This window comes from Octopus sinensis, linkage group LG11, assembly GCF_006345805.1.
Source record: "Octopus sinensis linkage group LG11, ASM634580v1, whole genome shotgun sequence".
Taxonomy (NCBI): Eukaryota; Metazoa; Mollusca; class Cephalopoda; order Octopoda; family Octopodidae; genus Octopus; species Octopus sinensis.
In genome coordinates this window covers 31791452-31809735 of record NC_043007.1, presented here as the reverse complement: position 1 = coordinate 31809735, position 18284 = coordinate 31791452, and the positions used below count along the sequence as shown (strand labels likewise).

The 18284-nt window shown below is 36.0% G+C and overlaps 1 protein-coding gene across 1 annotated transcript in view; it reads left to right on the top strand.

The window, feature by feature from the left end:
- LOC115217529 (cyclic AMP-dependent transcription factor ATF-3-like) overlaps positions 1–10121 on the top strand; it is a 14694-nt gene extending 4573 nt beyond the window's left edge. The window contains exons 2-4 of the mRNA XM_029787251.2: positions 6220–6512; positions 8337–8444; positions 9181–10121. Of these exons, the coding sequence (XP_029643111.1) occupies positions 6220–6512; positions 8337–8444; positions 9181–9336 (557 nt within the window). The 3' untranslated portion in view covers positions 9337–10121. The remainder of the gene's footprint in view (positions 1–6219; positions 6513–8336; positions 8445–9180) is intronic.
- Positions 10122–18284: the final 8163 nt, after the last annotated feature.

The window sequence follows — 18284 nt, the reverse complement described above, 5'->3', positions numbered from 1 at the left end:
AGCCCTGTGGATAGGATGTTGCACTCACGGTCGTGAGATCGTGGGTTCAATTCCTGGAGCAGGCGGTGCGTTGTGTTCATGAGCAAAGCACTTCATTTCACGTTGCTCTGCGATCGTTTTGACATCTGACATGTGGCACACCCCGTGCACCTGTACAGGCAAAGGAGAGGCTTAATGGCAGGGCTGAGCTAATATACAGCACAACCATTTGACCATGTAAGCAAATCATCTGTGCCGGTCGTTCAGTAAGAAATTGCAGAGAACTCATCTGTTGTCTTCGATAGGAGAGTTCACGATGTATGTATGTATGTATATACGTACATATCTATGTTTACAATATTTAAAATTATACGAGGCATATATCTGATTTTCATACAGTTGCATTTAGATATACTCACACACACACATACACTTCCACTCTTTGACAGGACACTACGGCGTTAGCTTAATTTTTTCTTCTTTTACATCTCTATTTTGTTATATGAAGCTGAACTCATTGCACGTTGGATCAATAGTGTTACATGCTTGTATATACTTTGAAACTAAAAAAGCAGCGGATACTGTGTCCGTCTAACAGCAAAATAATAACCATTAATAGAATTATTCAATGAATATCATGCATTAAATTAGAATTTTTAATAACGAATTCGAAATCACTTATTTTCTTACTTCGTACTTGATATCTATAGTTTTACGGAGATACAGGCTTAGCTGTTTTGGTTTCTGGGTGGGGCGATACATTGTATTCTTGAGCAAAACACTTCGTTTCATATTGCTCCAGTCTACTCAGCTGGCAAAAATGAATAATCCTCTTATGACGGACTGGCATCCCATCCAGGGAAGAATATAAATGCCAGGGAAACCAGGAAACTGGTTCTATGCTCCTTCAGGAATAATGTGGATTAACCATTTATAGGTAACGTCATTCTGTCTCAGATAAAATTCTTAGATTAGCTGGTACCTATTTCCGACATTTATGTACAGGGACTTAAATGATCTGTTAAAATGCACTAAAGTAAAATTCTGTCAAACACCATATTGATCCATCCATGCCAGAACCACAGATACTCTAGTAGTGATCAAAGTTTTACTGCCCGGTCTTCGGTCTGTCAACTGAATTATTATTTAAACATACCTCTCTTAGTTTTGTTGTGTCTTGGGAGGGTCATTACGCTAATAATAACACGCACAGGTTCAGTATCACTTCTCTATTCTGAGTCAATTGGTTGCATATCTAACCAATTAACTAATCGATCGTTTGTTGGTTAAACAATTAATCAAGTTCTTGTTTGTTAGTCAAAACTATTTCGTTGCTGTTGGCGACCTTTACAGTGACTTAGTGACTTCCCTTCTCGTTCCAATGTCTGCTCTGCGTCTGTCTGAGAATTGGCCTTATGTCTCTGTGTATGTATGGTTGTGTGTGTGTGTATGTGTGTTTGTGTGTGTATAGATGTTTGGAGGCAAGAAAGGTGAGAGTAAACAAAGGGTTTGTGTGTGTGTGTGTATGTGTGTGTATTTGTGTGTGTATGTGTGTGCATATGTGTGTGTGTGTGCATATGTGTGTGTGTGTGCATATGTGTGTGTATATGTGTGTGTGTGTGCATATGTGTGTGTGTGTGTGTGTGTGTGTATATGTGTGTGTGTGCATATGTATGTGAATATGTGTGTGTGTGTGTATATGTGTGTGTGTGTGTATATGTGTGTGTATATGTGTGTGTGTGTGTGTGTGTGCTTAATATTTTATCGGTCTATTGTTTCTTTCCAAGGTTGTTGATTAATTTTGGATACAAAATCTAGGTACAATTAATACACAACCAATAATTTATTACATCAGGAATAGTGTTTGTTATTGTTATGTGTGTTGTGTTTGTTGTTGTGTTTATTGTTGTTGTGGTCGAGATGGATCTTTGTGCATAAGAAGCTTTGCAACCACGTGATTTCAGTTTCAGTCCCACTGCGAGACACCTTGGGCAAATGCCGTGGATCAACCAATGCCTTGTGAGGAAATTTGGTTGACGGAAACTGTGAGGAAACCTGCCGTATGTGTGTGTATTTGTATTTGTCACCCCATTATTGGTTGACAACCGGTGTTGGTTTGTTTATGTCACTGTAACTTAGTGATTCAGCAAAAAGAGATCAATAGAATCAGTACCAGGTTAAAAGAAATTAATAATTGGAATCGATTTGTTCGACCAAATCCTTCAAGACGTGCCCCAGCATGGACACCAGTCCTATAACTGAAACAACAAGCAGAAAAATAAAAAGATAAAAACAGATTCCTTAAATTAAAATTTGGGAACAAGTTTTCCCTTTTCAAAACGTAAAAGGCAGTGACCTGAATAATAATAATAATAATAATAATACCAAGCTACTTAACACACAGTCACTCCTATGCCTATAACAACAACAACAACGAAAAATACCTTAGGAATGAGAACCCAGGTTCGAAATTCCCCCAAGACACCTGATGAAGTCTGGCGGGTATATCAGCCGGAGGTCAAATATCTGTCAAATGTAAATAATGTATATTAAAAAGTGTTACTCATTTTCAAAAGCAGTCAAAGAACTAGAAATATATCTTCGGTAAGATTCTTTAGATTTTCAAGAAAAAAGAATTCTAAGCTATCTAAGGAATATAATTGAGGCCATTCCAAGAAGTAACAGACATTAAGAGATGAAATTATTAAATGGTTCTTCCACGCCATGGTTAGCATTTTAAGTATGTGAATAATATTTTGCTTGCATTTGTGATTATATCTTCTTCATAACTCACAAATTCACAACAAGAATCTTACAAGCCAAATACAAAGACGAAACAACATTTTTAAGTTTCAGAAAGTGTCACAGTATAATGTCCATTTGTGGTTTCGTTATTGAAAGCACACGGCTTTTATCACCTCTAAAACTGAGGCAGCTATTACAAAACATTCGTGATCTTTATCCATGTAATTAAAAAAAATATAAATACACTTATAAATCGTCGGATTGAGATTCCCTATTGTTTCCATTTAAAGTACATTTTAATCTTCCTCCCCCGCACTCTTTCTCTTTCCATGTAATCCCAGCCGATTTACTTTGAACACAATTTACTTATATCTCCAAAGGAATTTCTGAGAGCAAACTCTTGCTGACGTCATCACGAGGTAGGAGGCGGCAGTAATGTTTGTTGCCTGTGCCCTAAATACTTCCTTGGAAATCGGTCATTTGAATCCAAGGAAGACAAAGTTAGCAGAGTATGAAATAGCCTTAATCCTTATTATCGCTATTGTTGTCAGATATAATCCTGAAGCCTTTTACAATGTCTTTCAAACAAAACAAAGTAATTCATTCTCTGTTGTTAGTTTTCATAATGTATTGTCGAACAAAATATTTTGGGGCAGATGTTTTCAATCACAATTGGGGTTTAACCGACTTTTACTTCGCTGCTGAAGTCAATCAGTATCTTAATTCGTTATACTTTATTTTTATTTTTATTCCTGTTTATAAAGAAACACGTTGTCCTCTCCCAAACATTTCATATTTGTTTGTTTATCAATATGATGATATCAGGGTCGGCATTTGTTTCGTTCAAATCATATCAAAGTAAGTGCTGTTTTTGATTCTTTCGGGGCTGGGATAGGGGTCGATAAAATAACGAACTAATGATGCCCTGGAGTCGATGCAATCCTCTAACCCTTACCTTCCAAATTTTAACTTTGTGTCAGTGTTAGAAACGGATATTAAAAGCAGTGGATTGGCACAATCCCCGGGGGCGTCGGAGTCGGACATTGTGCCTTGAAACATTTACTTATTTATGGCCCCTTTTTTTGTATTACAATTGTTATTACTGCTGTTGTTGTTGTTGTTGCTGCTGCTGCTGTTGTTGTTGTTGATGATGATGATGATAAAATAAATACTAGTTGAGTACTAGGGTCAATGCAATCGATTTAACCCCTCTGTTAAAATTGCTGACCTTGTACCAAAACCTGAAATCAATATTAGTTTTAGGTCTACTTATAGACTTATTAATTTACCAATACCATTTTTGTACCTAGGGTAAATGTGGTTTCTTTGTTGTAGTTTAATCAATAATGTTAGTCTTTAATCCTTCCTAGAATTAAGACAGAATGAATGTGGTGGTTTCTTTTGGTTTGTTCGTTTACAAGCAACACTTATTTTAGTGCTGTTGACACCACTGGATTGAATGGTACTGCCCAAGTGTTGAAACCATAATGATATCCATGGGGCAGCTGATGATGGAGGTGTGTTGGCTTGTTGGTAGGGGCTGTTATTGTATGTGCGGAATAGTCTTATAAGACATACATTTGATTTTTTTTCTTTGTTGCAGTCCGTTACTTATCGTATTTGATGGCATATAAGACATACTTTTTTTCCCAAAGAATATCTCAAAAAAAAAAAAATTCACTCTGGGTCTATATCTTAAGTTGGGCCTATATTATGTGCATTAATGTACTAAAAGCTATTTTTCCTGAATATGTGCTGCTAAAATTGGGATGCATTTATTATGCCTGTGCATCTTTTGTGCCTTCAAACATGGTAAATTTATTCTTAGTTAATGCCATTTCATTTTATATGTACCACTAACCGTAGTGGGGAAGTGAAAAGATCTTTATCGCTAATATGCTCTCTTCTGAATAAGTAAGATCTAATGTCACCGTTTCACTGTATCACTGCATCAACTAGAGTATTGGTTGTGGTTAAACACCCCTGATCCCAATGCACTTTCTCACATTGTTGTGGCTTTCAAATGATGCCACTCTGTTGGTTAAGCCGGGCAGACCAACATTCTCCTTACTCTGGACTCCAGTCCATCACAAGGACCCACTGGAAGCAACATGAAATGAAGGGTTTTGCTCAAGAACACGATGCACTGCCCAATCCCGGAACAATATTTTCTTTTTGTTTTTTTTGGGGGGATATTCTTTGGGAATTGAAACCACAATCTTGCGATCATGAATGAAGGCCATGCTCATTATGTATATGAAATCAATAATTTTGCATTTGTCACATGTTCTGAAATACTCAATGGATAAATTTATTGCATGGTGCCTATTTTTCAACTCTTAAAAATTAGTTCTTTTGTATATTTTCAATCTGAAAGATTCTTTTGGGGCGGTGATTCATGCTCCTTAATCCATGGGCACTTAGGCTGTTCCGAGGACCTTACGAATTTAGGAACCCAATGATGGTAGTGATGATAATGATGATAATGGTGGTGGTGGTGGTGATGGTGATGGTGGTAGTGGTGGTGGGGGTGATGATGATGATGATGATGATGATGAGACGATGGCTGTTGCCTGAGGATGCTACCAGTTTAGGGGCTCAATGATGGTAGTGGTGGTGATGATGATGATGATGATAGCGCTGGTGGCAGTGGTGGTGGGGGTGATGATGAGGATGATGATGATGATGAGACGATGGCTGTTGCCTGAGGATGCTACCAGTTTAGGGGCTCAATGATGGTAGTGGTGGTGATGATGATGATGATGATAGCGCTGGTGGCAGTGGTGGTGGGGGTGATGATGAGGATGATGAGGATGATGAAGATGATGATATGTATATGTCTGTGTGTCTGTGTTTGTCCTCCCACCATCACTTGAAAACTGTCGTTGGTGCGTTTACGTTGCCGTAACTTATCGGTTCAGCTAAAGAGACCGATAAAATAAGTACTAAGCTTACAAAGAATAAGTCCTGGGGTCGATTTGTTCGACTAAAGGTGGTGCTCCAGCATGGCCGCAGTCAAGTGACTGAAACGAGTAAAAGACGTTATTTATTGTTCGCGCTCAAAATCTGTTTTTTTTTCTATATTTATTTTTCCATTCTTAAAGACTTTTTGGAGGAGATGACTATTCTCGACTTTGCCTTTCATCCTTTCGGGATCGATTGAATAAGTACCAGTTACGCACTGGGGTCGATACAATCGACTTAATCCGTTTGTCTGTCCTTGTTTGTCCTCTCTGTGTTCAGCCCCTTGTGGGCAATAAAGAAATAGGTATTTCACCTGTTGCTATGTCCTGAGTTCAAATTCCTCCAAGGTCACTTTGCCTCTCATCATTTCGGGGTCGATAAATTAAGTACCAGTGAAACACTGGGGGTCGATGTAATTTACTAGTCCTCTCCCCCAAAATTTTGGGCCTTGTGCCTATAGTAGAAACCCTAAAAATTTGTCCTTTTCTATAAATAGATAAATATATATATATTTTTCTTTCATTCTTAAAGAGTCTTTTGGCGAGATGACTAATCTTGATTTCTGCCAAGATTTGAAGAACTATCCGTTTGTGGAGACACCAGAACCTATGAAAGGTGACGTTTGTCCAGAAAATGACTCCTATGATAATGTCAGCGATAACGAAAAAGATTCTCAACTGAAGGAAGCCGTTGAGAAAGTCAACGAGACGGGAGACATGATTCACATCATAAAACAGGAACTGAAATGCCAGATATTGTACAAGAGGTTCCAGGAAGGAAAGAATGCTGTCGATACAGAAGTGAAACCTCCCATACAATACGAGGTAATTAGAAAACATTTCTTATTTCGTTAATTATCATTTATCTCTTGCATGTTTCTGTTGTAGGGCTGCGGCCATGCTAGGGCATCGCCTTATTAGGTTTTTAGTTGAAATAATCGGTTGTAGTATTTAGGGTTTTTTTGTTTGTTTTCTTTTTTTCATGTCTGATACTTATTCTGTCAGTCTCTTTTTGACCACCCGCTAAGTTACTGGGACCTAAACACACCGACACTAGTTATCAAGTGGTGATGGGTGCGCGCGCGCACACATACACACACGAACATATTCATGCATATATACATATAGATATATATATATATATATACACACACATACATACCTACATACATACATGCATGCATACATACATACATACATATATATATATTATATATATATACATATATATATATAGCAATAAGAAAATGGAGGGGATCAATAGTTGGTTCATCAACTTTTAGACATTATATTATGTCAATTTATTTACTAAAATGAGAATTACAAGAATATACATACACGTATAACATTATGCTTTACATATAAAACATTTTAATAATAATTACTGGTATCTTTATATATTTTATATGCAAAGCATAATATGTTATACATGTATTTATATTCTTGTAATTGTCATTTTAGTAAATAAATAAATAAGTTAAAATAATATCATCATCGTCATCATCATCATAATAATCCTCCTCCTCATCATCATCATCATACAAGAATTTGTTTCCAACGTACACTTGATTATTGCTGTCATTGTTGTTATTGATGAACTCCGGCGCAAGCCTAATTGAGAAGATCAGATGACCTGTGTTGAAAAGCATTCCTGCTATGACCATCCCATCGCTTCAACACTATGTTATCTAATGTAGTTTTCCCTTTCCCATGCCAACAGTGTGTGATTTGAGGGAGATTTGGCTGCTATTTCGAGCATCTACACCAAGGCTCCTGTGTCGACTAGATTTGCTTGTTACAAAGTTTCTTTGATCTCATTAAAGAAAAAAATCTATGTAGCGTTGCTTTCAACGCCAGTTATCTGACGTTCATTGGGGTGTGATTTCATTTGTTTGCCAAAACATGTTTCCACTTTGTTTAGTAATAAGAACAACCTTAAAATAATTTACCAAGTAGGAGTCAAATTTTTCGAACCATTTTTCAAGGCCGAATGTAAGAGGTCAACTTTCATATGAATGCTCTTCTTCAGGGAGTGAAATTCAGGTTCCATTTGAATCTGAGTGTTAATTATCAAAAACCCTAATTTATGTTTGCTAATTGGCACTCCGTCGGTTGTGACGACGAGGGTTCCAGTTGAACCTAGTAATGGAACAAACCTGCTGGTGAGATTAACGTGCAAGTGGCTTAGCGCTCCACTGACACGCGAACCCTTGATGTAGTTCTTAGGGAGATTCAATGTGACATAGTTGGCCCTTTGATAAATTAAGTACCAGTTACACACTGGGGTCGATGTAATCAGCTTAATCCGTTTGTCTGTCCTTGTTTGTCCCCTATGTGTTTAGCCCCTTGTGGGTAGTAAAGAAATAGGTATTTCGTCTGTCTTTACGTTCTGAGTTCAAATTCCGCCGAGGCCGACTTTGCCTTTCATCCTTTCGGAGTCGATAAATTAAGTAACAGTTGCGTACTGGGGTCGATGTACTCGACTGGCCTCCTCCCCCCAAATTTCGGGCCTTGTGCCTAGAGTAGAAAAGAATTTAATTCCTTCCCTGCTAAAGTAACTGCAACTTCAGTTGTGGTTATTTCGCAGACCATCTTTCAGTCGTACTGATGAGGTGAGCAGAAGTTATTTAATTCTTGTTTCTGTTGCAGCTACGGCCAGAAGAAGAGACGAGAATTTTGAGGAGGAGAGAGCAAAACAGGAAAGCGGCACAGAGATGCCGTCTGAGGAAGAAGAACAAAATGGAAGAATTGGAAGATGTAAGTTTTAATCAATAATTCTGGGGCTGGTGGTGTTGGTGTTGCATTTCGCTGCTGTTGTTGTTGTTGTTAAGCAACAAGACGGGTAAGGGTGATTAGGTGATGGTCAAAGGGCTTAGGGGTGGGAGACTCCAGACCTTGGAAGAAAAAAAGAAATAGGTATTTCATCTGTCTTTACGTTCTGAGTCCAAATTCCGCTGAGGTCGACTTTGCCTTTCATCCTTTCGGAGTCAATAAATTAAGTACCAGTTGCATGCTGGGGTCGATCTAATTGACCGGCCCCCTCCCCCCAAAATTTCAGGCCTTGTGCCAAGAGTAGAAAAGAATATATATATATACGTTTTTTTATTTGTTGGTTAACAAGGCAACCAATGGTTTCATGTGAAGTGATATTCACAATTGTTTAAGCGTGCTACATGGAAGTGTTGGTACTCGTTCGACAACCGTGTACACACACACACATCAGTGTATTTGGGTTACTGGTATACAGCGTCATCATTGGGTTTAACTAGGTTAAATAGTGTGACTAGATTCTTAAAGATATGGGATTTCTAGTACTATCTATATATGGATCTATCTATCTGTCTATCTATCTATCTATATTGCTATGTCTACTTGTCTATCTATCTGTCTAGCTGGCTAGCTACCTACCTATCTACCTACTTACCTGCCTACCTTTCTGATTGGCTGTCTGTCCAATTATCAATTTACTTATTTATTTATTTATTTATTCCAGAACCAGAGATATATGCTCAAAGAGAAGGAGAACTACGAACGGTTAATCAGTCAGTTACAGAAGGAGAACAACCAGCTGCGTTTATTAGTACAGAACTACTCAACGTATTATCCGACCTTAAACTGGGGAGAAAACGCTTCCTACCCGTGTACATAAAACTGACATCCTCTCTTCGCTTCTTTCTCCCTTTTTCTTTCAATTGTGCCGAAACTCTACAAAGCAAAATGGTTTTTGGACTGTGCTGATGGAAGCAATGATCTCAATTTGTATATATTTATAACTAACACTAGTCGGAAAAGCCTGACAAATACTGGTACCATCACTGAAGCTTGGCTGTTTGATGCTAATGAATTCGGATTAGAATTTGGTGGTCATGTTGTGGTGGTGATAGTAGGGGGCAGCGAGCATAAAGAACAAAGTAACAAAAAACATTTTCTCTAAAAAAAAAATGCCTATATATTATATTATTAATGATTTCTGTCATTTCCCTTTAAAGACCACCTACATTAATTACAACGACAAATTACTAAAAACTAATTGCTACAATAGTCGTTCTTTTTCTTCTTTGTAAATTACGTTCCCTTTTGTTTCTCTTTTACTCTTCGAGGAAAAAGATTAATCCAATAATTATAGTTTCAAGAACCACAATAACGATCAAATTTTTTTACATAAAACACGGTCAAATAATGAGCATTGGGCTCAATCCCATTGAAACTTCAAAACTCCTTAAGGCAACTGGAAATCCCATGTAAGACTGATATCTTGCAAAAAGCAGCCTCATTGGGCTCATCTTAAGGAAAGCATTATCTGTCTGAGGTCCTTGTTGTGACTCGGCAGGTGACCAAAGACTCCGGTGAATTTTTACATACACTATGTTATGAAGGAAGAATAATAATGATAATAATAATAATAATAATATAATAATAATAATAAAAAATTCTCGTTTATTTTTAATAATTAATAATAATAATGATAATAATAATAATAGTGATGATAATAACAATGATGATGATAATAATAATAATAATAATAATAATAATAATAATAATAATAATAATAATGTTACAGCAAATATTCTGCTCAATACCACAGATTTGCTTGTCAGTTGTTTGACCTTAACCAGTTGAGCACGTCCCTTAGTGGCTGACGATATGTGCATCTCTGATCATGAGCAGAAGTAGTGGGGGAGCATCATAGCCATGCGTTGAGAACAATTCTTTGGGGTTTGAATAATTCACCTCTGGAAACATGGGTGTTTCGTTCAACATCCTTAAACAACCCTTATTCAGGGACCTCTTGAGTGGGATGGGCTACTCGACCAGAAGAAAATTCTAACTGGGCCCCCACCTGCAAGGTCATGTGCTGTTTATCTTGATATGAGATCACCATGTCACGCACATATGGTTGTGATGCATGTGCCTAGTGTACCCTTATCAGACGGGTAGTCATGATGGGTGTACTGGGCTTCGTATATTTTACCCCAGTGTCACTTTGATGGCATGCACTGCTCTCTCACTCAATAATAATAATAATAATAATAATAATAATAATAATAATAATAATAATAATAACAAAAATAATAATGATGATGATGAACATTTCTATGAGTACAAAAAAGAAATGAAACTTAGGAAATAAGGGTGGACGGGTTGGATGTACCAACCACCAAGTGCCGTTATTGGTGGTAATGGCACCGTTAAAGATCTGTACAAGTGTAAGTGGTGCCACCAAATATATATCTACAAGAGTCAGTGCTCCACAATGGAAATAACTCTATGAGTAAATGTTTATAGCAATGTACCGATTTATGGAATATATTGGTATTAATCTACGTTGAAGAATATACTCACAGGAATGAGGAAAAAATTTAAGCATAATCCTGTGTGTATATATATATATATATACACACACATGCATGCATAATACATACATAAATACATATTCATACATACATACATGGTCAGTCGCCATGATAGATCGTTAGCCACTACACACATTTTTTTCTCTTTGTTTTTTCTGTGTCCCTTTCTGTAGAAGAGCGTAGGCTCGAAACGTAAAATACCTTTTCTATTCCTGAGCGTTATACTAATACATCTGTTTGTTTTGTACACCACCTGTCTTCATCTTTTGTTGTTTTTTTCATAAACTCTCCCTATATATATATATATATATATATAAATACATATTGGTGAGTTTATAAATGTATGTGGTGGTGATAGTGTGGGTGGGGTCGATGGGTTCACAGAGCCACTGGAACATCCAACAGAGAACGACTTGTGGTATTCTGTTGCGGTTCTTTACATTCTGAGTTCAAATCCTACCCGTGTTGATCTTGTCTTTAATCTTTCTTGGGTAAATGAAATAAAGGGTCTGTTAAGTACTGGGATAAATGCAATCGACTGGACCCTTATTAAAAATTTGTGGCTTCGCCCTTATGTTTAGAAATCAGTGTTATAATGATGAAATTCTAAAAGTATGAATGTATATGCATGCGTGCATATATATAAATATATATCTGAAAATACGTATGTTTATTTTTAAACAGCGTCGGCCAAAAAGATCACAAAGGACTCAAATCCTTTATATTTTTTTTTATTTTCTTTTAGTAATTTTTGTTATTTTGATTTGAAACTGGAACACTTTCATAACTTTTGACACACACATACATGCACATATATGTGTATGTGTATATATATATAGATATATATGTACACACACAAACATACATACATACACACACACACACACACACACACACAAAACATTACTCAAGACATATTTTTTTCTCTGATTTTTTTTGCGGCTCTCTGTGTTATTTTTTTTTCGGCATTTTTATTTTGTAGACGAGCATAAGCTCGAAATGTCGAGAACTCATCCATTTTTACTGAGCTTCTAACTAATACACTTTGATTGTTGTTCCCTGACCTGTCCCCGTTTTCTGTTTTTTGTTTTTGTACAATTTTGAACCACACACACACACACACATACACGCACACAAGCACATACACAAACACTTGTATACTGTTGTACGTATAACGTCCATGTCTATACATACACGCAAACACATGCACATTCACACATACACATACACACACGTGTGTATGTATATATATATATATTATGTATATTTATATATATATACATACATATACATATATACATACATATATATATATATACATATGTATGTATATATGTATATATATCTATATATATATACATATATATATATGTATGAATGTATATATATATATATACATGTATGTATGTATGTATGTATGTATGTATGTATATATATATGTGTGTATATATATATGGATGTATGTATGTATGTATATATATATATATATATATATATATATATGTATGTATGTATGCATGTATGTATATATATATAGTCCAACTAAGAATCTATGCGTGTGGGTGGAGCAATACGCCCTCATATATTTCTCAGCAAAGCGTGTATATTAATCAGAGTGTATATTACGACTGGTCTTACCAGTCAGCCCTGCACCGAGTGTTAAACCAGAAGTTAGATAAAACCACGTTCAAGTAATACCGCGTGCTTGTCAGAGATAGCAGGTTCGCCATACCTACCAGCCCCTGACAAACGAGCAGTATTAATTAACCATGGTGTTATCTAACATCCGATTTAATGGTCAGTACAAAATGAATCGGTAAGATCGGCCATAATGGATGTATTATACAATACATTGTCATTAATATATATATATATATATATTACAGAGATGTACTTGCATAGCAAGTGACTTGATCTGAGGTCGTGTGCTGGAACGAAAATAATTGCAGCGTGGAAGGTGTTTATAAACATTTAAGAAACACACAAAAACCGTTAGATTCACTTCAACATTTAAATTTAATTTGTCATGCAGCACGAAGCTTTGTCAGTGAAAAGGTCGCGGTCTCAAAGCGACGAAAATAATTTGACAAATTAAATTTAAATGTTGAAGTGAATCTAACGGTTTTGTGTGTTTCTTAAATGGCTTCTAAACACCTCCCACGCTGCAATTGTTATATATATATATATATTATACATAGATAGATATGTGTATATGTGTGTGTGTGTATTTATATATATGCACATACACACACTCATACTCACATACATACATATATGTATTTTTTCGTACATTTAACGGCAATTTTTTTTTTCATATTTATATATATATATATACATTTATATGAATATATTGAACTGTACATATCTAACCATGAGATTAAAATTAAATTTTCTACACTGCAATGGGAACTGAAAGTTCTCGACTATTATTTAAAAATGTATCTTAAAAATCCACCCTATTTTATCATAAATTCGGACATGATGACATCAGAAGTAATGTCTTATCAGGGTTATTTCTCACCTAACAAACGATATCGCAACAAACCAACAACAGCACAAAAAAAGCAAAAAAGAAAAGAAAAGGAAAAGTAAAACTGAAACCTAAAAAAAAATATATATATATAAGTATAACAATGAATAACAAAGTCCAGAGTCTGAAGTACGTTTACTGAAACAAGCCAGCAAAATTAAGTCTGCGTAGAAAGATTAGGAAGATCTGCCGGGAGTTGATCTTGAAAGAAGGAATTATTGTAGATATTTGAATCTAACCGCTCTGCCGTAACACACACACATACACACATTTATGGCAAAATGCTTTCAGTTTCCATCTACTAAATCTACTCACAGAGCTTTTGCTGGCCCAGGGTAACAGTAGATAAGACACTTGTTAAGGTGTCACACGGTGGGACTGAACCTGAAACCACACAGCCATGCCTGTGTGTATATACGAAGAGTTGCTAAGAATTTCCTGGCTTTAAGGGAATCGCGAAAGATTTGGCTGGAGGCCCAAACTTCCGAGTTCCTTTACAGGGCTTAGAAAAACTGAAGGACCACTGCAATAAATGTGTGAATCTGAGAGATGCAATGAGTGTGTGAATCTGAACCTTTTCGGCACCCTTTCATATATGTAATATTTAAATATGTGTGTATGTGTGTGTGTATGTGTATAATATACAATATATAACATATATGTGTAAATATTTTATCTTTTACTCTTTTCAGTCATTAGACTGCGGCCATGTATACCTATGTATGTATGTATGTATATATGCATGTATGTATGTATATATATATATATATATTATACATAGATAGATATGTGTATATGTGTGTGTGTGTATTTATATATATGCACATACACACACTCATACTCACATACATACATATATGTATTTTTTCGTACATTTAACGGCAATTTTTTTTTCCATATTTATATATATATATATACATTTATATGAATATATTGAACTGTACATATCTAACCATGAGATTAAAATTAAATTTTCTACACTGCAATGGGAACTGAAAGTTCTCGACTATTATTTAAAAATGTATCTTAAAAATCCACCCTATTTTATCATAAATTCGGACATGATGACATCAGAAGTAATGTCTTATCAGGGTTATTTCTCACCTAACAAACGATATCGCAACAAACCAACAACAGCACAAAAAAAGCAAAAAAGAAAAGAAAAGGAAAAGTAAAACTGAAACCTAAAAAAAAATATATATATATATAAGTATAACAATGAATAACAAAGTCCAGAGTCTGAAGTACGTTTACTGAAACAAGCCAGCAAAATTAAGTCTGCGTAGAAAGATTAGGAAGATCTGCCGGGAGTTGATCTTGAAAGAAGGAATTATTGTAGATATTTGAATCTAACCGCTCTGCCGTAACACACACACATACACACATTTATGGCAAAATGCTTTCAGTTTCCATCTACTAAATCTACTCACAGAGCTTTTGCTGGCCCAGGGTAACAGTAGATAAGACACTTGTTTAAGGTGTCACACGGTGGGACTGAACCTGAAACCACACAGCCATGCCTGTGTGTATATACGAAGAGTTGCTAAGAATTTCCTGGCTTTAAGGGAATCGCGAAAGATTTGGCTGGAGGCCCAAACTTCCGAGTTCCTTTACAGGGCTTAGAAAAACTGAAGGACCACTGCAATAAATGTGTGAATCTGAGAGATGCAATGAGTGTGTGAATCTGAACCTTTTCGGCACCCTTTCATATATGTAATATTTAAATATGTGTGTATGTGTGTGTGTATGTGTATAATATACAATATATAACATATATGTGTAAATATTTTATCTTTTACTCTTTTCAGTCATTAGACTGCGGCCATGTATACCTATGTATGTATGTATGTATATATGCATGTATGTATGTATATATATATATATATATATATATATACGTATGTGTGTGTGTGTAAATATATACGCGTGTACATATATGTATATATATACACACAGAAATACGTGTGTATATGTACATACAGATATTATGCGAGTGTATGTATATGAGTGTTGTTGTGAACTGGTTTTGAAGAATCTCGGAGTGAGAAAGCAGAAACAGATGTTATCACCTTACTAGCACACTTGTTTCCCCATTCTCAGATGAAGGAGAAAGATACGAAACATTATTTTTGGGCAGCCCTTAAGTGCCTGGAAATCTTTAAAACTCTTCTATAAACTCCCGTCTGAATTAATTGTTACCAGTACACTACCATACCATTTTCCTCAGATTCTGGGCCTAACTATTCTTTAATCGTTGATGGTACTAATTTACTTTTCGCTTCTCATTCTTCACCTTATTTTCCATTTTATCTCAAACTGACACAGATTTGCATAATTGTTTCACTGATAATCCAAAGTTAATATCCTCCTCCTCTTCATCATCACCTCCTCCTCCTCATTATCACAATCAGCATAAATTATCTTTATCATCGCCGCTGGCGCAATCTCGATTGGCGAGGTTTTTCTGGATTCAAATCATATTAACGTACAGTAATAACTGGGGTTTGTTTTTAATTCGAGACAACTATTGAACAAAAATATTACCTGGACATCTCAAGGGACAGGAAAGGATTTTTAAAAATATTTACAGCCTGTATGAAATTGAATACAACCTAATAATGCCGCATTGAATGTTAACTTTATTACATATACCTACAAACGGTATAATTATATTTATTGTAAAAATGTAATTATAAATACTGAAATAAAAAAAAATATATAAATTTACCACTTTGCTTCTCTTTTATTCTTTTATTTTTTACTTATTTCAGTCATTAGACTGTGGCCATGCTGGGGCATTGCCTTGAAAATTTTTTAATTGAATGTAACAACCCCAGTAATTTTTTTTTACATCTGGTGCTTGTTCTATCGCTCTCTTTTGCCAAAATGTTAAATGGAAGTGTAGTCAAATCCTATTTTATGGACTCAACCATGTTCTAAAATAAGTCGAATGGTAAGCTACTATAAATCGGCACAAACTTTCCGGACAACCCAATATTATTCGGCAAGCAGCCTCACAAACATAACCAACCAGCCAGCCACAAAGTGTTTTGTTCAAGAAAACAAGGCACTGCTCGGTCTGAGAATCAAAAACCACTACCTTGTAATCGCGAGTGCAACATCCTAGGCCACGTGCTTTCATATTTATTTTCAGAGGAACGAAAAATTAAACCAATTGTGTATGAGTTGTGTCAGAAAAGAAACATGACTGGGGCCGCCAAAAATTTATGCCAAATCCAAACTACAAGATTTCTCTTTCAAAATAATCTCCACTTGCGTCTAATGTACTTTACCATCCTTCTCTGCCATGCCTCCATTCTCTCCTGGAGGAATTTGCCACAGCTCCGTCATCACGGCCTTCTTGATGGCTGCCACGTCACGAAAACGTGTCTCCAAGGGGGAAAAAATCACACGGAGCCAAGTCGGATGAGTAGGGAGGTTGCTCCAGCACAGTGCTGTTCTTCCTGGCAAAGAACTGCTGGATGCAGGGTGACCAAGAAACGCTTGATGGCCTAAAACTGAGGAGCTGTTAACAAAAATACATAGGAGCTTAGTTCGATTTGTTTTTGCTCCGCCTCTGTTCTGTTTTTGTTTTTCCAACGGATTTCCTTTTTTCTTCCTGAAGAGAAAGACACAATATGGTCCCATTATTCAATCGGATTTTGGTAATTTGTGCCTTTTGAAACACGTGTAGAATGAAATAAAACGATTTCTGTTCAATCTGCGTTCAGCTCCATTTCTTCAATTCACCAATAATGTTTATATATATATATATATATATATATATACACACAATGGCTGCAGAGAGCTGATGCTGCAGTTATCTACTTTCTGGATATTACGTCATACGATGACGCATATCGTTAATTCCTACCCCACACATAGCTTACTAAACAGTAAGTCTTGTTACTTTTGACACACCTCGTATAATGCATTTAATCTTCTGTCATATTATCTCTTTTTATCAAATTATTATCTGTTAAACATATTTAGTATTGGTTTTTATCACTGACACAAAACCACAAGAAGACCTTACAAACTTTTAGGTGAGCTTGTTTCATTGAATCAAATTCACAAAATGTTTTGTAGATTTTAGAAGGGTGAATGAGAAAGTTAAACCCAGCGTGATTTGAACTCAAAACTCAAATGCAAGTAAATGCCACAACAATTTTGCCCAGCGTTCTACAGAATCTGTTCCCTGTTACTGTTGAAAATATATCTGTCTTTTAATCGAAGACTACACAAAAGCAGTATCATTGTTATTACAAAACTCAACTTTTTTTGCTTTGGAAGAATCCCAAGATTAAATAAAATGGCTGATACCAAGAGTCAAAACTAAAACTGGATATTTCCATCTGGTGTGAATTTAAACATTAAGACACAAATGATTGTAAGAAACTTTCAGTGCAGGTGTGGTAAGTAGCTTGCTTACCAACCACATGGTTCTGGGTTCATTCCCACTGTGTGGCACCTGGGGCAAGTGTCTCCTACTATAGCTGCGGGCCGACCAAAGCCTTGTGAGTAGATTTGGTAGACGGAAACTGAAAGAAGCCTGTCGTATATATGTATGTATATATATGTGCATGCATTTGTGTGTGTGTTTATGTGTTTGTATTTGTCCCCCCAACATCGCTTGACAATCGATGCTGGTGTGTTTACATCACTGCAACTTAGCTGTTCGGCAAAAGAGACAGGTAGAATAAGTACTAGGCA